The 22,056-nt window shown below is 35.5% G+C and overlaps 13 protein-coding genes across 13 annotated transcripts; 8 read left to right on the forward strand and 5 right to left on the reverse strand.

Annotated features, from left to right (window-relative positions):
• Positions 1-129: 129 nt before the first annotated feature.
• Positions 130-3,177, reverse strand: APL3 (Apl3p; the record flags this gene model as incomplete). Its single annotated transcript, XM_003673986.1, has 1 exon — positions 130-3,177. The coding sequence occupies one exon, from the start codon at positions 3,175-3,177 to the stop codon at positions 130-132; it is 3,048 nt and encodes a 1,015-aa protein (XP_003674034.1).
• A 324-nt stretch (positions 3,178-3,501) lies between these two features.
• RFC5 (replication factor C subunit 5) lies at positions 3,502-4,572 on the forward strand (the record flags this gene model as incomplete). The annotated part of the gene is made up of 1 exon (XM_003673987.1): positions 3,502-4,572. The coding sequence occupies one exon, from the start codon at positions 3,502-3,504 to the stop codon at positions 4,570-4,572; it is 1,071 nt and encodes a 356-aa protein (XP_003674035.1).
• An 80-nt stretch (positions 4,573-4,652) lies between these two features.
• Positions 4,653-5,333, reverse strand: MRPL16 (mitochondrial 54S ribosomal protein uL16m; the record flags this gene model as incomplete). The annotated part of the gene is made up of 1 exon (XM_003673988.1): positions 4,653-5,333. The coding sequence occupies one exon, from the start codon at positions 5,331-5,333 to the stop codon at positions 4,653-4,655; it is 681 nt and encodes a 226-aa protein (XP_003674036.1).
• A 370-nt stretch (positions 5,334-5,703) lies between these two features.
• On the forward strand, positions 5,704-7,086 carry MSF1 (phenylalanine--tRNA ligase; the record flags this gene model as incomplete). Its single annotated transcript, XM_003673989.1, has 1 exon — positions 5,704-7,086. One exon carries the CDS (start codon positions 5,704-5,706, stop codon positions 7,084-7,086), a length of 1,383 nt encoding a protein of 460 aa, XP_003674037.1.
• Positions 7,087-7,226: 140 nt separating this feature from the next.
• Positions 7,227-10,784, reverse strand: ATG11 (autophagy protein ATG11; the record flags this gene model as incomplete). Its single annotated transcript, XM_003673990.1, has 1 exon — positions 7,227-10,784. One exon carries the CDS (start codon positions 10,782-10,784, stop codon positions 7,227-7,229), a length of 3,558 nt encoding a protein of 1,185 aa, XP_003674038.1.
• A 226-nt stretch (positions 10,785-11,010) lies between these two features.
• MAK3 (peptide alpha-N-acetyltransferase MAK3) lies at positions 11,011-11,532 on the forward strand (the record flags this gene model as incomplete). Its single annotated transcript, XM_003673991.1, has 1 exon — positions 11,011-11,532. One exon carries the CDS (start codon positions 11,011-11,013, stop codon positions 11,530-11,532), a length of 522 nt encoding a protein of 173 aa, XP_003674039.1.
• Positions 11,533-11,681: 149 nt separating this feature from the next.
• Positions 11,682-11,987, reverse strand: NHP6A (high-mobility group nucleosome-binding protein; the record flags this gene model as incomplete). Its single annotated transcript, XM_003673992.1, has 1 exon — positions 11,682-11,987. The coding sequence occupies one exon, from the start codon at positions 11,985-11,987 to the stop codon at positions 11,682-11,684; it is 306 nt and encodes a 101-aa protein (XP_003674040.1).
• A 365-nt stretch (positions 11,988-12,352) lies between these two features.
• SMK1 (mitogen-activated protein kinase SMK1) lies at positions 12,353-13,666 on the forward strand (the record flags this gene model as incomplete). The annotated part of the gene is made up of 1 exon (XM_003673993.1): positions 12,353-13,666. The coding sequence occupies one exon, from the start codon at positions 12,353-12,355 to the stop codon at positions 13,664-13,666; it is 1,314 nt and encodes a 437-aa protein (XP_003674041.1).
• Positions 13,667-13,850: 184 nt separating this feature from the next.
• On the forward strand, positions 13,851-16,985 carry SEC8 (exocyst subunit SEC8; the record flags this gene model as incomplete). The annotated part of the gene is made up of 1 exon (XM_003673994.1): positions 13,851-16,985. One exon carries the CDS (start codon positions 13,851-13,853, stop codon positions 16,983-16,985), a length of 3,135 nt encoding a protein of 1,044 aa, XP_003674042.1.
• A 410-nt stretch (positions 16,986-17,395) lies between these two features.
• TFB4 (TFIIH/NER complex subunit TFB4) lies at positions 17,396-18,412 on the forward strand (the record flags this gene model as incomplete). Its single annotated transcript, XM_003673995.1, has 1 exon — positions 17,396-18,412. The coding sequence occupies one exon, from the start codon at positions 17,396-17,398 to the stop codon at positions 18,410-18,412; it is 1,017 nt and encodes a 338-aa protein (XP_003674043.1).
• Positions 18,413-18,683: 271 nt separating this feature from the next.
• BRR1 (Brr1p) lies at positions 18,684-19,763 on the forward strand (the record flags this gene model as incomplete). Its single annotated transcript, XM_003673996.1, has 1 exon — positions 18,684-19,763. The coding sequence occupies one exon, from the start codon at positions 18,684-18,686 to the stop codon at positions 19,761-19,763; it is 1,080 nt and encodes a 359-aa protein (XP_003674044.1).
• A 311-nt stretch (positions 19,764-20,074) lies between these two features.
• Positions 20,075-20,995, forward strand: YMC1 (organic acid transporter; the record flags this gene model as incomplete). The annotated part of the gene is made up of 1 exon (XM_003673997.1): positions 20,075-20,995. One exon carries the CDS (start codon positions 20,075-20,077, stop codon positions 20,993-20,995), a length of 921 nt encoding a protein of 306 aa, XP_003674045.1.
• Positions 20,996-21,107: 112 nt separating this feature from the next.
• On the reverse strand, positions 21,108-21,884 carry ARO7 (chorismate mutase ARO7; the record flags this gene model as incomplete). Its single annotated transcript, XM_003673998.1, has 1 exon — positions 21,108-21,884. The coding sequence occupies one exon, from the start codon at positions 21,882-21,884 to the stop codon at positions 21,108-21,110; it is 777 nt and encodes a 258-aa protein (XP_003674046.1).
• Between the last annotated feature and the right edge of the window lie 172 nt (positions 21,885-22,056).

The following is a 22,056-nucleotide window of genomic DNA, read 5'->3' on the forward strand; positions in this document are numbered from 1 at the left end:
ATTGACGATAGTCATCGCGGCAATCGGGTAACGCCGTTTTCGCAGATCACTGATTTGACACATTTTTGGTTTATAAGAAAAGAAAGACAAGTTATATTCATTAAACGGTAGAGTTATATTCTTATTTGTTTATTTCATTAATGTGTACCTAATACATTCTGCAATATATGTTGCTAGTGGACCCGCTTTGGTGGTTTTACATGTGATACTAATTTTCCCATTATCTTGATATTTAACCTTGACGAGACATCCAAAGTTACCATCACTCTTTGTATGAATTATTCCTGATGCAAATATTGTATTGTTAACATTTCCTTGTTCTACAATATCAAATCCTACACGTTTCATGGTCTGTTTCATTAAAAGTACAGCATCCTCCACGTTATCTTCAAGGACACTAGACTCTCTTTTCAATGTTATACCATCAATTACACATTCTCCATCTTTACCCAAAGCAGAACTTAGTACTTTCCATCGTTGAATAAATTCTGGTAATTCAGTCACATGTTGTGGATTTGGTCCCAAAGTGCTTGTTACACCGACTGCGGCCTTCAACTTTAAGACATTTACGCTACCACCACATTTAAAATGGACTAGTAAAATGGGACTCAGTTCCACATCGAATGGTTTCCTTACAATAAGCTCAAAGCTTTGCTCAGATCTCTTCTGTGGCTGAATTGAGGCATTTGACGGTATTTCCTTCTTTGTGATGACATATTCTGGATTATCCTGTATACGATGAGGAATAATCTCCGTGGAAAGACCTGTAATATCCCATTCAGTTTGATTTATGAACGTCAAAGAAATTCTTAGTTCTGATAGTTGAGTGGGATCTGGGGCAGTAATTCTATAAATTATTTTTATTAATGGTGTGGATTGAAGGATACCTTGTTTGTGTAGGATCATTCTCACGAAACCTTCTTTCCAATTTGGTGACAATATTTGCTCCGAATAATATTGCTCTTGTGTTTTTTGAGTATTCATTCGAGAAACAGGTGCAATTGGTGGCATCTTGTTTGAGGGTGTTAATACCGTTGTTGAGGCGGTGGTATCACTTGGCAATGGACTCGAAGATGAAGGTGGCGTAGCTTCTGCCAATGTGTTGCCCGCAGTAGATGGGAGACTTCCAAGCCTCTTCAATAATGGGTTAGCCTTAGTATTAAAAGGAGGAATAGGAGCAAAAAGGGTTCTTAACAGATTGATATCACCTCCATTCACCTTTGCCAACTGGATTAGTTTCAAATATTCAAATGATCTTGTTTGTAGTTCAATATCTAGAGAGTTCAACTCTAATTGAAGAAACTTAATCACTGCAGATCCGATCTCAGGTGCAAATATATATAGTTTAACCATAATGGTTAAAATCATTGCCTTTGTTAAATTGGAGACGATGAAGTATTTATCGGTAAAAAGATTGAAAAGTTCAGGTATTGACACACTATCAGTGATTTGGTTCGCATATTCACCTAATAAAAATGCACTAGTTTTAATAATGGATTCGGAAACTTCATTTTCATAGAGATAATCAAGTAGTTTTTCACATGTAATTTTTTGTAAGTAGGGATTATTCACAACAATTTGACATAATCTCTGCCAAATCTCATCATCATTGAATGAAGCACTAGAGGTTGTTAAGGATAGAATTTTCAAAGAAATTATAACAAACCAATTCGGGTCTGTAGCGTATTTTTCGGTTAGGATGGCAATCTTGACAGCAATGTCCGATTTAATATGAGGATCATTAACATGCTTCGAATTGGTGACAAAATTCAATAATTGATCAACAATTAATTTAACATTATCTGAATCAGTAAACGTGTACAAAAGATCCACAATTTTTCTTATGATTGATGCATCTCGTTCATGCTTCAATAAGTTAAGGATGATATTAAGGTTATCATAACGAACAGCATCAATAGCAGGTTTTCCACTCAAAGAGCATAACTTGACCAATGAATCTAAAGTTAAGTATCTAACATTTATTTCAGGAGATGATAATAATGAGCATAATGCCACTACAGAGTTCTTTATGGCTTCAGGTGACGGATCCAGCTTAGATGCAAAATTAATTAAAGAAAATAATACAGTATTTTGAACAATTCTTTCCATGGGGTCATTACATGCTTTTGTACCTAACTTGATAGCTTCTGTAACACAGCTTCTCAATTTATTTAAAATTTCTGGTTCAATATTATCAGTATGTAACATAGCTGTGTTTTGTACATTAGTATCAGATTCATTTGGGGACATAATCATTAAACTCAATAAAGATACGATCTTCGTGATTAACCAAGGATTTGGAATATTGGCAAATTTGTACTCCAAAGGGAATTGGTTCACCCTTGACGATGACGTTCCTAAGACCACACAATCATAAAGAATTTGGGTCAGTTGGGGTAACAATCTTGTACAACAGTTGGGGTCTATATTCCTCGTAATAAATTCCACTAAAGGTAAAATGGTCAGTGTCAATCTATAATTCTGGGTGTCATCCAAGAGATTGGTGATCCTCTGAATCCATAATTGCTTCCTTTGAGAATCTTCTGTAAGGATGGCTGGATTAGCTTTTAGAAGCGTCAAAAATGCTAATGCAGATTTTTTCTTCAAGTTTTGAGAAGATGTAGGAGACCTTAATATTTGGAATACATTAGACACTAATTCTTCATTGAATCCCATTTGACTTGAGAGCAGACCTACCACCCCAATAAAATTCAAGGCCAATGACGTAAAGTTATCATTGTTACCGACCAGATCTTTGTTCAATTGATATTCAACTTTGTCATTGATCTTCTCAATGACATTGCGATGCTCGTATAACAATTCCAAAGTCATATATCCCATGAGTTTTTCAGAAAAGACATTGGACTTTAACAATTCTACAGTTTGATCCAACCCAAATAAAATATCATTTAGTTTGGTAGTATTTGAAGTGATGTACACATATGCCAACTTGGCAATATATTTTTTTCTTTGATAGCCACCCAATTTATCATGATGATCTTTTGAGTTAAAGTGCTGTTTGATCTTAACTATCTCCGCTTGGATCCTCTTTTCTTGTTCTTCTGATTGTTGGGTAGATCTCAAGTCAGCAATAAACAGTTGCAACCCCTTGATGTTACTTGAATTACTTGATGCAGCATTATTATTGTGGGTTATGAATGATTTTTTACGTTCCATTGTTCGACTAGGTATTATAAGGTGATGGCAAAAAAGCTATCGATTTCGAATTGATTAAAAATTGTAACCACGCGATATCTTCTTTTGTGTTTACTCACCTTCTAGTAATAAGGATTTCGTTGGCTCTATTTACTCTAGAAATGGATGCTTTTCATTTCAATAGGAGATCGATTGATTGCTCATTGTTTATTTCCAGATCCCGTTGTCTGGAAAAAACTGGCAAACGCGTGAAAAATCTTTGAATTATTTAACAAATCGTGAATTGATTAAAGTGAGATCTGTCATGATACTAAGAAAGCAAAGCAAACAATTAATAAACCAAGTATGTCATTGTGGGTTGACAAATATCGTCCAAAGACATTGAAGACATTGTCTCATACGGAACCGCTAACAGCGCTTCTCAACTCATTATCACAACAGCCAAAGGACTTACCTCATCTTTTATTCTATGGACCTAATGGTAGTGGTAAAAAGACTAGATGTATGACTCTCTTGGAGTCCATTTTTGGTTCTGGTGTTTATAGATTAAAGATTGATATAAGAGAATTTGTAACCCCTTCTAATCGTAAGTTGGAATTGAATGTGGTTAGTTCGCCCTACCATTTGGAAATAACGCCCAGTGACATGGGAAATAACGATAGAATTGTTATCCAGGAATTGTTAAAAGAGGTGGCACAAATGGAACAAGTGGATTTTCAAGAATCCAAAGATGGTTTAGCTCATAGATATAAATGTGTCGTTATCAATGAAGCTAATTCTTTGACTAGAGACGCCCAGGCTGCTTTAAGACGTACCATGGAGAAATATTCCAGAAACATCAGATTGATTATGTTGTGTGATTCAATGTCTTCTATAATTTCTCCTATTAGGTCGCGTTGTTTAATGGTTCGTGTACCAGCCCCTGTTAATAATGAAATTGTTTCCATATTAGGCAATGTCGTGGAAATGGAGAAGATTAACTTAGAAAATGGCTCAATATTGAACCAAATTGCAAGAGAATGTAATGGTAATTTAAGAACGGCATTGCTGATGCTAGAATCTATGTCACTAAATAATGAAATGCAATTGAAGGTAGGAACTCCTATAGTGAGACCAGACTGGCTTGTCGTTATATTAAAATTATCAAATAAAATTCAAAGGGAAAAGACAGTCGGATCCTTAATTGAATGTCGTGCTATACTTTATGATCTATTAGCGCATTGCATTCCAGCAAAAACCATTCTTCAAGAGCTGACACTTGCGTTATTAAAAAACTCTGGTATATCTAAAGATAAGATGAAATTAGGAATAATTGAATGCGCCAGTGTATTTGATGAAAGATTATCATTAGGTAATAAAGCTATATTCCATTTAGAAGGATTCATTGCCAAAGTAATGTGTATCTTGGACGAATGAACGAATGATAAATTTAAATTAGAATATATAAGAATATCTTATATATCATGTTATTATTTACATGGGAAACATTTCTTCACCTAACGTCCCCTGAACAATTTAAACTCTGGTTCCTTGGATTTTAAAAGATTTAAATACTGTTTGGAAGGCTTCTTTTGTAATTTTAAGAAATAATTTTCTTTCTTCTCTTGCTCCAACTTAGAATCTTTGAAACTATTCAATCCAACTCTAACCAACGACTGTTTGGTGACAAATTCATAAACACCTGGTAATTTATCACCTGCCTTTCTAAAAGCTTCTCTAGCGACCTTTTCATGTAAGTCATCCCCATTCAATTCAAAAATAATCTTTCCTGTTGGCACTCTAACCATCCAGTGATCAAAATCACCTTTACCTTTCCCCATTCTTGTTTCGTTACCTTTCACACAAACTGCAACATTAGTGCAAAGTCTTCTCCATAGTTGACCATTATTTAAAGGTCTTACATATCTCATAATGGCATTGTCAGCCTCCTTTAATTGTTGGGCCGTGAGCCTTGTCCCCTCTGTCTTCAATCTCATTCCAAATTGACCAAATTCTAGAGTTGAACCCTTGATTGATCCACCTGTTCTCACAGGGACACGCCCTTTTTGTTTCTTCTTTTCCGTATCCTTATATCTGGGGGCATACTCATGCTTAAAACGTTTAAAAGATAGAAATCTGGGTATCAGCTGCAATGATACAGGGCCTGGTATATTACTTGTGTATGATTTCAATAGCATTTGGCCGACTCTCTTGATATCTTCTTTACTTTCAGTGTTTTCCAACTTTCTCTGTAGTTAAATAATGTTAGATATTTTGATATTTGCACAGTGATTTCTTTAACGGTATTTACGGACTCCACGAGGGTAACAACGAATAGCGACCAACTTGGTATAGTATATAGCATAAAAGTATAGAGAGTTTAATAAACGAATAGTGGCTCGTGATAAATGTCTTGATATCTTGCGTCCATACAATTGCCGATCTATGTATACTGCTATTGAGGACTTTCTTGGCTCTGTACTACGGACAGCTTATTGAAATGATCCCTTATTTGAAATTTCATTTCCGCTAACCTCGAGACCTTTAAGAGGAAAACAGACGTTACACATGTATAAGCTGGTCCTTTACCCGCTAAGGAGAACCTTCTCCACTAGCATATCCAAATTATCACATTCGGTACCGAAAAGCTTGGAGATTAATGGAGTCTCCTACCAATCAGATCCAAATTTCACTAACGTGACAGAATCTATCCTAAATTTAACAGATAGATCACTCCATTTAAACGAATCACACCCGATTGGTATACTTCGTAATATTATAGAGCACAGATTTAACTCATTACCAGGCTCTCATTTTGCAACCTTCAATCATTTCAAGCCAATAGTGACCAAATGGCAAAACTTCGATTCATTGGGGTTCCCGAAAGATCACCCAGGTAGATCCGTATCAGACACATATTATATCAATGGAGAGACTCTATTGAGGACTCATACATCAGCCCATGAGCAAGAATGTTTCCATTCTATTAAAGAGAATAATGAGGAAGCATTTTTAATATCTGCAGATGTGTACAGAAGGGATGAGATTGATAGGACCCATTATCCAGTTTTCCATCAAATGGAAGGTGCACATCTTTGGGGTAGATCTTCGGAAGAATTACACCATTTGGAGAAGAGTATTAAGGAGCTCGAACAATTATTGAAAAATTATACTACAAAGATTGTTGTGAAGGAGGCCGACCCCTTTGATGATTCTACAAGACAACCATATATGACTAACAAGGAAGCCTTGTTATGTGAGGCACATTTGAAAAGATCTTTGGAATTAATTGTTGCAGAGGTTTTCAGCAAGAAGATCGAATCAATGAAACTAAAGAAATCTACTGAAATTCCTGATTCATTACAAGTTAGGTGGGTCACGACGACCTTCCCTTGGACAACTCCTTCTTGGGAAATTGAAGTATGGTGGAATAATGATTGGTTAGAAATTTGTGGTTGTGGAGTAGTAAAGGAACAGGTATTGAGAAATGCAGGATATAAAGCTGACTCAAAGATAGGCTGGGCTTTTGGTCTTGGTTTAGACAGAATTGCTATGCTATTGTTTGAAATACCTGATATTAGATTGCTGTGGACTAAAGATGAAAGATTTCATAAGCAATTTAAGAAGGGCGAAATAACAACATTCAAACCATACTCTAAGTACCCTGGTACCTTACGAGATGTAGCATTTTGGTTACCTGATACTTCTGAGAAATTCAAAGAAATTCATGAAAACGATATAATGGAAATTGTAAGAAATATTGCGGGTGATCTAGTGGAAAGTGTCAAGTTAACTGACGAGTTTTTACATCCTAAAACACACAGAAAATCTCTGTGTTATCGAATAAATTATCAGTCAATGGATAGAAATATTACCAACGCTGAGATAAATGATCTACAAAATAAAGTTAATCATGAATTAGTCAGCAAATATGGTGTAGAATTACGCTAAGGATTGGATCTTAATATAGATAGTCTTGTATATATGAAAAACAGCAATGATATTGCAAAGTAAACAATAAGAATATAAGTATATTGTGTATTTGAATATTACAAATAAGAATGAATATTATTAAATAGGTCGGTCTGTCATTATTTAGCAGGTGGTCGGCTGGTTATGATATCTGCGGTTACTTGGTACCAGATGGTACCTTTCTGGAGCTTGAAAGGATTAAAGTTAGTTCCATCAACAGCAAATTTTTGCATCGTTTTGATCTGGCCAATCGCCCAATCCCTACCCTTTGTTTGTTCTTGTACGTCTCTCAAAAGATATCTAGTATTTTCATCGAATGCAGTAAATGCTGCCCATGGTCGTTTTATGGTGGGTTTTTCCGTCACGTCATTATCAATGTTCGAATTGCTACCGATAAGCGAGGGCTGTGTTTTGGTGGTTTCAAATGGTGGTGGAGTTGAAAGATCCACAGAGGAAAAGGAAGAGTTCATAGAGCCTGAGTAAGAGCCATCTGCAGGGAAATCTTCTCTAGTTGGTAAAAATAATACTGTATCACCAATCTCAAAATTCTTTAATGTTAACTTTTCTCTTTGGTATTGTTCTAACAGGCTTCTCTTGAGCTTGTTTTCTTTTGTCAGTTTCTTGGCTAAAAATTCAATATCTTTGAACCTCCTTATCACAGCAGTTTCATAGAGCTTTTCCGAGTATATCGTTTCAATGTTATTGAGGAAAAAAACACGATTTTCCATTTTATCGTTACCTTCTTGAATTCTAGTGAAAGATGATTGAATTTCGTGAAACACAGAACTTTTAATAAATCTATCTGCTTCCGTGAATTGAGTGGTTTCATCCAACATGCTCTGCATAGCACCTTTCCTCAAACCTTTTACTCTTTTTATTTGTACGGAACGATCATCAGCATATGTTAATAATAAACCAATGTTTTCAAGAATTGTAATATTTGAAGAAAATATTTCAAATAGTTCACTCTCTGCGTTCTGTAAGTTGCGTTCAATGATATCAGGTGTCAACTCCTTTGCTTTGACACCTTCTCTCTTTTCTTCCCTTTCTTTATCGCATTCTGTGACGGTTGCAACGTCAATGACACTTTCCTCCTTTGATCCCATATCTTCTTCTGTAGAGACTGCCACATCCATGGTTTCTTTGACATCTTCTGACAATTGAACTGTTGAAACCTTTTGAGTTTCCAAAGAACTTATTTTATCCTGTAATTTCTTTATTTGTTGATCATGTGTTTCACGTATTGAACCAAGTTCAAGACTATGCATTTTCTTCAATTCTTCAATTTCAACGGATTTATCATTAGTTTCTTGCAATTCAGTGCATTTACCTTTCCATGTTTCTACTTCAGACATTAAAGTTTTGTTTTTTTCAATCATTTGTATCATTTGTTTCTTGAATATTGCGTCTCTATCGACTCGATTAATTTTTTCCTTTTCATCTGTTTCAGTTAGTCTGGACAATTCGCTATTTAAATTTGTCAAAGTTTCTCTGTACGCCTTGCATTCAATTTTCAAATCCACAACCTCATTAGTACGCATAGTTAGTTCTTTTGTAGTCGACTCCAAGTTCATTTTTAAGTCTGTTATGATATCTTGAAGTTCATTGATTTGGATCTGCATATTATTATCTATTGGTTGATAACTCACGTATTGTTCTATTTCTTCCTGTTGTTCATTATCAGGTTGAAGTGTCAAATTCATTGAATTGTTAGTTGACATTGCCAATTTGGTGTTAATGCTTGACAAGTTATTACGAAAAATGTTATTTTTTGATGACATTGAAGGAGATTTATTTAATAATATCCCTGAGGGCCAATCTTCATAACGTAAATATTTAGATTCATGTAATAAGGATTCTAATTTTTTAATTCTTACTTTATACCCATCTAGTTCTGAAATTTGTTGGTTAGTCATATCTGGGGATGAGAGGGATGATGATGGCGAGGACGATAATGTCGTTAGTGTTGGAAGATGTTTAATAGTATTAAAATTTTGAGATAAGATCATAAAAAATTTTTCTGGCACATCCACTGTTTGCAATTGAGTGAGGTATACTTCCACATTATGATAGAATTTGAGGCATTTTTGTTTGTAATTAGGTAAATATTGTTCTCTTAAGATCGTAGTCACATTTGAAATCCCATCTTTAAAGAATTCACTAAGATTGGATGCCAATAGAGAAGTCATACCGTTATCACTCGTATCTTTGAATAAATTAGTTAATGATCTGAATTTTTGTTTCCATCTTTCTCTTTTGTAAGTTTCGGAATTTAAATTTGTTTCCAGCGATTTGGCAAAATCCATTAAATCTAATAACATTTGGTAATACCAAGATTGAATTCTATAACTTTCAATGAGAAAAAGACCATACACGAGAGGTAAATCTTCCACCTGAGCGAATTCAATTTCATATTTTTGATACTTTTCCAAATCTTTATTACAATCACTTAAAAGAATTTTCTTTAATTTCAAAGTTTCCAATTGTATGAATGCAATTTGGCCAAAAATGATAATTGATTTAACTTGCAAACTTCTCTTTAATTGGAATAATTGTTCAGCTTGAGAATACAATGCTTGTGCAATGGTTAAGAGAATCTTTGTTGCGTTAAGTTTATCATCAATGAGCATATCTTTCACTGACTTTAAATATTCCACGTTGAATTCGTCAGTTTCCTTATTAAGGACTTCCCTACTGCGAGATTTCATTGTTTCTACCAATCCATTAAATTTACTTAACATTGTATCCTCCAGGACATATTTAGATTCATCCAAAGTGAATTCCCGTCGTATGGATTGAATATGCACTCCAACATCATCTTTACATTTAGAATTATTGTCCATATTAATTTTAACATTATTCAATTTGTCATTAACCTTCTTATCCAAATCTGTAATAGCATTTTGCTTCTCCCTTAATGATTCTTCATCCACAAACGCTTGTAAAGATGTTTCTTCGCAATTCAATTTACTCAAGATAGATTCATAACATTGTTGCCAGTGGCTCACCACATCCAACCCTTTCCCCTGTAACTGTTGCAGGAATTGCACGTTGGAATCATACAGTTTCATTACGTCAAAGAAATACAATTTCAAATACTGTTCACACACGCAAAGTGAATCTAACAAATGAACCACCTCATTCATGGTATCCTTAATAATATTAGCGAAATAATGCACATCAATCTCTAGGGCACTTAACCATCCCAGATTAGTCGTTATTAAGCTCGTCACTTTGTTATACGTCAGCTCTGTCTCTGTCTCGTCCCTGGTGGAGGTCTGCCATTCCTCCAGTGGGGAATGTATCGGTTTCACTAACATTATCAGTTCTGTGTCCTTCCTCTTTCGATGATGCGATAGGAGGGTATCCAGTAGTGTTTCCGCCTCATCGTGGAGATGATCCGTCGTCGTTGATGTTGCGGATGGCTTGTTATTTAATTGAAATAGTCTTCTATCGAAGACGTAGAGGGGTCCTTGATCCACATGGTATGAGGAGAAGTTTTTCGAAGTTAACTTGGAACCATATGGTAATATTATAAGTATTTGATTTGTTGGAATTTGCCATTTATTAGCGATGAATGTTAGTAGATGTTGAAATTTGATGAAATATTTGAGGGATGTGAGTTGTGGATCCCCCGTTGTGACGTTTATTATCGTTGTCTTGTTGGAGAGGGACATCGTTGTTATTGTGCTGTTTTGATGGTGGAGTGAGATGATGACATGATTCGAATTTGACAGGTTTTTTTTTTAATTGAATTTTTAAAGGGTGTTCTGTTCTATTTGTACTTTTGAGTGAGACAGGTGATTCTTTTTTTTTTTTCTCACGTAAAGCGATTAGATAATTGTTGTATTAGTAAGAGAATACAAGAGATAGAAAGGAAAGTAAAGTAAAGAAAAGTAGAGGATGGGTGGTATAGAGTACAAGAGTTTAGACATCAATTCGATCAGGCATTTTAATGAATTGAAGAAGTTGATTGATATTGATTTATCAGAACCATATTCGATCTATGTTTATCGATATTTTCTGAATCAATGGCCTGAATTATGTTTTCTTGCGTTTGATAGTGGGAGTAGTGATGATGATGTACCTATTGGTTGTATTATTTGTAAGAGTGAAATGCATCGTAATAGTCGAATGCGAGGATATATTGGTATGCTTGCCGTGGAAAAAAGTTATCGTGGACGAGGTATTGCTAAGAAATTAGTGGAGATTGCGATCAATAAGATGATTGATGATGGCTGTGATGAGATTATGTTAGAAGCGGAGGTGGAGAACAAAGTTGCGTTACAATTATATGAAGGTATGGGATTTATTCGAATGAAACGTATGTTTAGATATTATTTAAACGAGGGTGATGCATTCAAGTTAATATTACCCCTAAAGGATAAAAGCTGTATAAGATCTACATTCTTAATGAACGGTTGAAAATAAAAGTTAGAAAATATAGTATTAATACAAAATTTATTACTTAACCAAAAGATATAAGGGGGAAGGGGAGAGAAATATAACGAAAAAAAAAGTTTGCAATTGGTTAATATAATTAAAGAGAAAGAGCAGGATAGAAGAAGATTCGATTATTTTTCCTCTTCTTCATCATCGGCATGGACTTGAGTAGCCATATACAATTCCTTTTCAGATTCGTATCTTTTCTTATCAGCCTTAGCCTTAGCTTCGTAAGGTTCCTTTTCCTCAGCGGTCAATGCCTTCCATTTTTCACCTAGCACTTTACCGACTTGACCGAAGGTAATGTTTGGATTTTCAGCTTTCACTATGTCTCTGTTTTCGTTGGCGAAGAACATGTATGCAGAGAGTCCTCTCTTTGGGGCGTTAGGGTCCTTCTTTCTTCTCTGGGTTCTTCTCTTGGCTTCCTTTGGTGGCATTGCGGTGGTTGTGGTTGTGTGTTGTGCTGTGTTGTGGTGTAGTGGTAGTGTATAGTAGAAACACGTTAACAAGATCTAAGGCTGGGGCATAAATAAACAAACAAACAAACAAAGACACTAGTATGGATGGCCTAAATACTCTGTTTCTGTTTTGCTGGTGAGCGAAAACGCGACCGCCCCTTTCCTTTGCGAAGAACACACCGCACACGCGAATCCGTCTTCTCATCGGCCAACACGCAAATCCTCGCCCCGGGTAACCCTGGCGCTTTGGCCGCCACAAATTGTTCTCTTCTTCTGCCACTACAATTGCTACAACTACTGCAATAGCAGCTGCTACTACCACTACGGCAAGCACCCTCGCTAGAATGAACAACCATCTTGCTCTCAACAACAACGACTCCCTGCAGAACTGGCAGGGAGACCCCACCCAGTTCTATAAACAAAAATTTAACCCGCCCATATATCCACCACCACCGCCCTCCAGATCATCCTCATCCTCCATCTCCAGGAAGAGAGCAAAATTGGGGTTCCACAAACAACCCGTCGTCCCCCAAAGAACAGTCTGCTCTAGTACAAAATTCTCCATAAGGGGCCGCTACAAGATTATCAAAGTCCTAGGGAAGGGTTCCTATGGTGTGGTATGTTCCGCCATGGATAATAAAAACCCAGCAAATGCATACCCTGTGGCCATCAAGAAAGTTACCAATATCTTCCAGAAGGAGATCTTGCTAAAGAGAGCTATTAGGGAATTGAAATTTATGAACTTCTTCCAAGGACATAAGAATATCGTTAATTTGATAGATTTGGAAATCATAAATGAAAACTCACCATACGATGGATTGTATTGTTACCAAGAGTTGATCGATTACGATTTGGCCAAGGTTATTCATTCCTCCATCAAATTGACAGAGTTCCATATCCAATACTTCATGTACCAAATTTTATCAGGTTTGAAATATATTCATTCCGCTGATGTCATTCATAGAGATTTGAAACCGGGGAATATATTGTGTACGTTGAATGGGAATTTGAAAATTTGCGATTTTGGCTTGGCAAGAGGTATTAACCCCAAATTTTATAATGATAATGGTAACTTGGCAAGTCCTAAATTACACGATATTACAAATTACGTGGCGACAAGATGGTATAGGGCCCCGGAATTGATATTATCTCATAAGATGTATACAAAGGCAATAGACCTGTGGTCAGTGGGGTGTATCCTGGCTGAATTTTACGGAAGGAGACCTATATTTATGGGTCATGACACGTTACACCAAGTTTATGAAATTGTGAAAATATTGGGTCCACCATCACAACGATTATTGTCTCAATTCGCCTCCGTGAAAGCTTACAATATATTCAATAATAATTTAGCCAAATTACATTGGAATTCACCAATTGATTGGAAAACATTATATCCAGAAGCATCTAATTCATCCATTCACTTATTACAAAATTTATTGAAATGGAATCCCAGGGAAAGATTTGATGTGGAGCAAGCAATTACACACCCATTCTTAAATGAGGTAAGAACTCCCATGGATGAACCAGTTCATATGCTAGGACCTTTTGATTTTTCTTACGAATTTAAATTGAATTCAATGGAAATATTGAGATCATACTTAAAGGAGGAAGTGAAGAAGTTTAGACAGAATAGAAATTACATTTATAATGACTAATTAATCAATGGACTATTTTAATAACAATACTATCTTGATTTTCTTCTTTTTTTCGTTACCCGGGTTTCGTGAAAATAATGAAATCTAAAGGTATATCTTGAATCATACATAAACTTACCTGCCTCTCTTGACAGGTTGAACTAATCTCCTCCTCCCATTCAGCCAATTAAATTAATAAAATCACATGGATTATCTCAATCCTACAACGGGAAGAACAACAATGGGGAGAAGAGCTCGTGCCCTCTCCATTAATAGCATCACTGAACACCAACAAAATGCAATGAACACATCCCTAGACAACTTACAAAACGATCTATCCCTAATCAATTCTCAATGGAATCGAACACTCACAGAGAAGACAAACCCCTTAGAACTAGCATTGGCCTTCCTTGATGACACTTCTGTCGGATTGGGACACAGATATCAGGAGTTCAATCAATTGAAGTCACAGATAGGAGCACATTTGCAAGATGTAGTCAATGAACATTCTCAAGTGTTCAATGCAAACGTAGCATCGTATGGGAAGACAGTGGCTTGCATCACGGAGGCTCAAGAGAATACATCTCATTTAAAAAGAAATTTGAACCTGGTTAATGAGAATATTACCATGCAGAAGGGGTCCTTGATGGAATTGAATGAATCAAATATGAAATTCTCGAGGACGATTTCTGTCTTGTCCTCTGTGGAGGAACTGTTACAATTACCCGAGAAAGTGGAGGATCATATTAGAAATGAAGAATACAAGGACGTTCAAAAATCTTTGGAGAGAGGGTTCCAATTGTTGAATAATGAAGAATTGAAAAATTTGAAACCATTAAAACCTATAAGACAACAATTGGAATTACAAGAACATGTCCTGTTTAACAATTTAATTGAAGAACTTCATAACATTATTTATTCCAAGAAAAATACCCCTGATATGGATAATGATTTGTTAAAGACAATAAGCATCACACAGAATGGTTTCACCAGCTTGGAAAATTACTTGTACAATATTGCAAATATTGATATTATGAAACATTCTCATGATATAAATTCCAAATTGGATATATTTGTGCAAAATATTGGTAACCCAACCACTGCTTCAATAAGAACCATGTTACCAGCAAATTTGGAGGAATCCGAATACTATAGAATATTCCACTTACTTTCCTTATTGCACGACATCAACAGATTACCCACCGCATTATCTATTCTTATTAATAGATCAAAAGAGGAAATTCATAACATAATATTGAAAAGTACAGAGAAAGTACGTAAAAAGAATCCAACACTAATAAAAATGACAATGGACATTCCAATTGACAATAATTTAGGTCTTACAGTGAGAGATTTATCATCGATGATTATGAGAGAGTGCTTCTGGGAAATATTTATTAAATTATTATTTGCCATGCAAGCTCATCGTGCTATTTTTGAGTCATTAAAAGTAATACAAACAAGTTCAGTGGGATCATCCTCATCTCCTTCTACAAACGCGGCTTATAGAATAGATAAAGTTTGGAATAAGCTACTGGATGAAATTTTGAGGTTATTATCAAGATATTTAAATAACCCAGCCCTTTCAGTCACCAATAACAATATTCCCACTAATAATAAGAGAAACAGAAGTGGTAGTAGATCAGCTGCTCCAGCACTTCCCAAGAGAGAAAATCCTCAAATTTTTAACTTACAAGACAATATTGATGACGGTTCAGCAGCAAGGAATCATGCAGGTGAATTAAAGGCATTACTAAAAGATATATTTCCGGGATTTGCCGTTTCGTCCAATATGGATCTAGAATCTATATACATTAAAGATGAATCCTTTGAACAAGAAGAATCACTGCTTCCTCCATCAGTATTTAATATGAAGGTTATCCTTGAACCGTTCTTATTATTCTCGGAAGCTTCTTCAAAATTATTACCAGAAGCATTATCCAAAAATACAACATTATCAATGAAATTTTTTACCGATTATATGGATAAACAATTTTATCCAAAGGTTAAATTATCCTTTGATGCATTATTTGTCACTAAAGTAGAGTCTAACAACCCTTACGCACTGGAAAATATTGAGGAAAACCGTAACATCTTTAAAGCTGCAATGGATTTCCAAAATTTATTATACAGTACGTTAGCTGTGACAAATACTACAAATGCATTTAGAAAGAAGCTAATCAATGTGATTTTGAATTTATTGGAAAAATTTTATCAATATTATTTAAATATTTTCAAAGATTTACTAGGTCCTGCTGATGCAAAATTGAACAAACGATTCTTCCAAACTTGGCTGAATAATGATATATTGATGAATTATGAAGACGGTATATTGCATGGTGATGAGACCAAATTTTCTGATGAAACCAAAGAAATATTTAAATATTGCAAACAATTTTTTAAAAAAGGTAATTCACTGACAAAAAATAGTATGTTTAACACAATTACAGTCGACATCGCCATTCATTTAACGAGTACCATATATTGGATCAATAGCTGGTTACCGCAACTAAAAAAAATTGTTAATCCTGATAATACCACAGGGACTGAATTAGAAGTCGATACGCTACGAAACGATTGGACATTTTTTGAAGCTACAGGTGTCAGTAAATTCGAAAAAGTTGGAAGTTTGAACATACTTTTAGATAAAGAATCAGGTGCTAGATTTGACGACATTGCCTTGGGATTTTCTTCTTTACAATTTAAATTGTTATCTGTGCTAAGATTCGACACTCGTGGGAGAACTATATATCGTATCGGAAGATTATTTCAAAATGTGAAAATATGGAATCTCGATGTTGGTAGTACGGAATTGGATCAAAATGTTGCTTCATTAATATCTGAATTGAGAATGATAGAGAACAAACTGAATCAACAACTGCCTGGAACTGGTAAAGATAAAGTCATTGCTGGTATTGACGTAACAGCCAACTCTGCCTTCATAGCAGGCGCACAGTCTATTTCTGTGATGAATAGCAACGGTGTTAAGAAAATGGTAAGGAATATTAACGTTCTACAGCATACTTTGAGAAATCTCTACAGCGATCCATCAAAAATTAACATGCTAGAAGCTACTGAATTTTATGGTTTGTGTGATTCTAATGAAAATGAACTCTTTCAACGTATTGAAGATGGACAGCTGGAATACTGTAGCATAGATGATCTGAAGACTATTTTAAGGCTACAATTTAGCGAGGAACTGGATAAACAGGCTAAAAGAGCCAGCATGACGTCTACAAGAACGGCTTCTAGACCGATGAACGCCAGATACGATGATGCTATGAAAAAATTGGGTGACATGAAGAAGCTTGATCGTTCAAACTCAACAAAGAAAAAATGATGTTAAACCCATGAAACAGTTTGGTTACTTTGGTTTCACTTACAAAGAAGTTAAATGTTAGATTTGCTTTCTAGATTTGCCAGTAAGAAATGACATTCGATATGTTAAAAGTATATAAGCTGTATAAAAGATAGAACTATAAATATAATGATTTTATTAAAAGGTACTATTGCAGATTAGTTGTGTGTCTATACAAACTGTTTTTACCAAGTTGATGTTACCTTATTTGTTTGTAAAAGTGCTATGGCTTTATTACTGTTGGCGTGCGGTTTGAAAAAAGCGGGACCAGAAACCAACATAACTACCTCTGCGTAGTAATGAAGATAATGGTTTCTTCACATCAAAAGACTAGTTCCTATAAAACGTCTTATACAATATAATCCAAAACCCGACTCCAAAAGAACAATATCATGGATGCCATTGCTGACCCCACTTTCCAACATACAAAAGTAAGATCATCGATCACGGAGGAAACTCCTTCCCTTCTCACAGTTATAGTTGATATAACTCCAAAACTATGGGCAGAATTAGATGAAGAGATAAACGAGAAGGGGAACCTAATTAACGTTCTAAAGTCACTGTTAGTGTTCCTTAATGCGCATTTAGCATTCAATAGTTCGAATCAGGTGGCTGTTATAGCTGCACATTCACAAGGAATCAAATATCTTTTCCCAAAGAATAGTATTAGTGTGAAAGGTGTTAATTCTGGTAAAAAAGATCTTTCAATTATCAATAAAGATATGTATAGACGGTTCAGAAATGTGGACGAGACATTAGTGGATGAACTATACGCACTATTTGAAGAAGAGCTGAAACAGGTGAATACCGTAACCCAAAAAAGTACACTTTCAGGAGCCATGTCTGCAGGGCTAACGTACATTAACAGAGTAACGAAGGAGTTAGAAGCTATATCATTGAAATCCAGATTAATGGTGCTAACTTGTGGTGGTAAGGGTGAAAGTAAAGATGAAATATTTCAATATATTCCAATTATGAATTGTATTTTCTCCGCAACGAAGATTAAATGTCCTATTGATGTTGTGAAGATTGGGGGATCGAAAGAAAGTACCTTCTTACAACAGACCACAGACGCTACTAATGGTGCATATCTACATGTCGAATCTACAAAGGGACTTATACAATATCTGGCGACAGCTATGTTTATAGATCCATCTTTAAGGCAAATAATCGTGAAACCAAACCATGGCTCTGTTGACTTTAGAACATCATGTTACTTAACAGGTAAAGTTGTTGCAGTGGGATTTATCTGTTCTGTCTGCTTATGTGTGTTATCTATAATTCCTCCAGGAAATAAGTGTCCTGCTTGTGATTCTGAGTTTGATGAACATGTTATAGCTAAATTAAAGAAGAAGCCAGTTGTCCCTAGAGTCGCCAAAAAGGGGAACAAAACTGCAGTAAAGAAGTGATTCTTTTAAATAAAATGAATCCAAATAAAAAGTGCATAATCATTAGTTAATTACATATATATGATAGATATTTAGTCTTCAGAACGAACTTTCATTTTTAGATGAAGAAACGCCTTCGGCTAAAAAAGATCCATGCACTTAATGGAAGGCATCAAGTGAGAATATTAATGCTTTTTTAACTCATCCCTTCATGTGTCTGATAATAACAACCTTAACTTGAAGTTGAATTTTTCAGAGAGTTACTTTTCAATTGGTTATTATATAGGTCACTATGGCCAAGAAAGGACAAAATGAGAATCTTACTGAGAGACAGGCAGTAAATCCTTTATTTGGACAGGCACCTGCATTTGCAGTACAGAACTCCTTGGTGGACCCAGCGGTAGTAAGGTATCTTCAGGATGTCAGGAAAGAAGCTCTAAGGACCACAGTGGTGTCGATAAAACCCCAAAAAAGAGCAAGACCTGTCGTTACGGCAAGTATGTACGACGATGACGACGACGAACTTCCAACTCTAACAGCAAGGAAGAAAGGAAGAAACAGTGCATATGAATTTCCAGACCAACTAATTTACTTTGACAGAAACATGAATGACTGGATCAAGTGGTTTGAATGTACTAAGAATATCGTTCAGGAGAAGGCCTACGAGTTCACTGGATACGATGATAATACGTTAAATATCTTGTTATGCCAATTGAAACAATACATGGAAACTAAATCCAAAGATGAAGATAAACTTTCAAGTCTTATCGGAATTATCAGCGATGAATGTATTGAAACGACTGACTCCAGTGATCATTCCTTAGAAATTGATGAAACTTGGGCAGAAACGATGTGTGAAAAATTACAATCAAGGGCGATAAAGAACATTTCAGAGATAAAGGACTGTGTACTAGAAACTCCAATGGAACCCTACGGATTTAAAGCCTGGTATAAATATTTGATTAGTAATGTTCCAGTTCATACTTGTTTTGTAACTATGATAAATGACAGGAACGTGTGGATTTTAATACAGTATTTCCAACAAGGGCTATTAGAAGAAATTTATAAAAGGGGGAAAAATGCTTCGGTACTAGAGGAATGGTTATTAGAAATCATGATTCATCTTCCTGTTAATATCACTGCAGAATACACCAGCACTCTAAGAGATCTTGGGAAAAAATGTCAGGTATTGATTAAGAGACAAATTGAAAGTTCTTCCGCCAAGACATTGTTAAGGTTACCGAAAGAGCTGGAAGAGTTGGATATTAAGGCACCACAACAGAATGTTAGCATATTTGAGCTAGTACTTTCCATTATTGCTAAGATATATGGACAAAGAGATCTTATCGATTGGAAATCAACATTAATATAATGACGTACTACATTTGTCAACCACATGCCAAGGTACATTTTTGGATACGTAATTTTATTAATATCACCCTTCCCTTTACCCGTTATGTGTATGGCACAATGTCTTTCCTGCATCGCGTCAAATGGCGCTCCATCGAAGAAAAAAACTGAAAAATTTCAGAAAACAGTAGCTGCCAAAAAGGTTCCATTCATTAATCAATGCTTCTTACTAGACTATATAGGACTGTTTTATATCGCATTACAATACCAATTGTTGACTTTCATCAATTAAGTAATAATTAAGATTTCAACCGGAGTAATCAAGAACCAATTATGTCTGAAGAATTTCCTACTCCACAACTCATCGATGATCTAGAAAACCATCCTAAGCACGATAATGCAAGAGTCATCAAGGATTTATTGGCTGGGACTGCTGGTGGTATTGCCCAAGTACTAGTGGGACAACCATTTGATACCACTAAAGTCCGTCTACAGACTTCCTCGACTCCAACCACTGCCATGGAAGTCATCCGTAAATTATTGAAGAACGAAGGACCTAAAGGGTTTTATAAGGGTACATTGACTCCATTGATTGGTGTTGGTGCTTGTGTATCTCTTCAATTTGGTGTAAATGAGGCAATGAAAAGGTTTTTCCATTCCCGTAATCCTGACTCCACATCTCAAATTTTAAGCCTGCCACAGTATTATATTTGTGGGCTAACTGGTGGGATAACGAATTCTTTTCTAGCTTCCCCCATTGAACATGTCAGAATTAGACTACAAACTCAAACGGGATCAGGGCCTAACGTTGAATTTAAGGGCCCCTTAGATTGTATTAGGAAATTAAGAGCACAAGGTGGTTTCATGCGTGGGTTAACTCCAACAATGCTAAGAGAGGGCCATGGGTGTGGTACGTATTTCTTGGTCTATGAAGCAATGGTTGCAAATGAAATTAATAAAGGTTTCAAGAGGACTGAAGTACCGGCATGGAAGCTATGTTTATTTGGTGCATTATCCGGTACTACTCTATGGATGATGGTTTATCCATTGGATGTCATTAAATCAGTCATGCAAACTGATAATTTGAAATCACCAAAATATGGGAACTCTATATCTTCAGTAGCTAAGACCCTTTACGCAAAGGGTGGCTTAGGTGCATTCTTTAAAGGGTTCGGTCCAACTATGTTGAGAGCTGCACCTGCAAATGGGGCCACATTTGCTACATTTGAATTGGCTATGAGACTACTAGGTTAGGGGATACCATTTAACCTGAACATGTATATTCAACTTTATCATATATATATCAGATATAATATAATCTTATAAATTTTACTATGACATTGAATGGAAATTGTGACCTTCAATATTAATAATCAGATTCGAGTCTCCTCAATAGATATTCTACCTCAACTTCTTTGGTGATTGGAATAACGATTTCTTTATAGATTTTAACTAAGTATTCAGGTGTTATTCTTCTTTCTCCTTCTTTGTTCGTAGGATCTACACCATATACCTCTGCCTTTTTAGTTAGCCTCTCTAGAATTTTTTCTTCGACAGCTGAATTGGTAATATGTTTCATAATCCCTTCAACATCTTTATTTTTAATTAATTCAATGTATAACTCTTTTGCGGATTGAAATTTAGCCTCAGCAACAAATTTTCCAAAATGAATTCTCCTACTTAAGTTTTGTAATACTTCACAATCTCTAGTAGCCACAGAACCATAATTCTCCTTTTGATCACCATCATATTTTGAAATCAATGGAACTATTCTATCAATGTAAACTTTTTTAATTTTATCATTATAATTAACTTCCGAAGCATAAGATGCAAGAATAGGTGGGTAGTTGATACTAGGCAAAATAGGTTTCAAAATTTCATTTGGGAAAAATGGAGTTTCATCTGGAGATTCGAATCTTCTTAATTGGGAATGTGTTATTTCGAGATGCAGTAAAGCCCAGTCAAGAAATGAACCATCAAAGTTTGGAATTGAAACACCTGGATGATTTGGTTGGTATACAGAGGAGCATGTGGCGAAATGTGATCTCTCAATGAACTGGAAGATAATGGTATCCTCCATCTTGACTAACTCCGCTCTTATATTCTGTAGGTTTAAAACTGTGTCTGGCTTTAGAAAATCCATCTTTTCGGTGCTATTAGGTTGCTTTGGCGCTTTCTCTAAGACTTCAGTATAACTAATTAACTATGTTTATTGATGGTTTATCTTTCTTTAATCTTTTTTTCAGGATTTCTTGGAAAATTTCATCGCTGCGCAATTTGTTGGTGCGCGAAATTGGATGAGCTTCCTCAGCAAA

The sequence above is a fragment of the Naumovozyma castellii genome, chromosome 1, assembly GCF_000237345.1.
Source record: "Naumovozyma castellii chromosome 1, complete genome".
Taxonomy (NCBI): Eukaryota; Fungi; Ascomycota; class Saccharomycetes; order Saccharomycetales; family Saccharomycetaceae; genus Naumovozyma; species Naumovozyma castellii.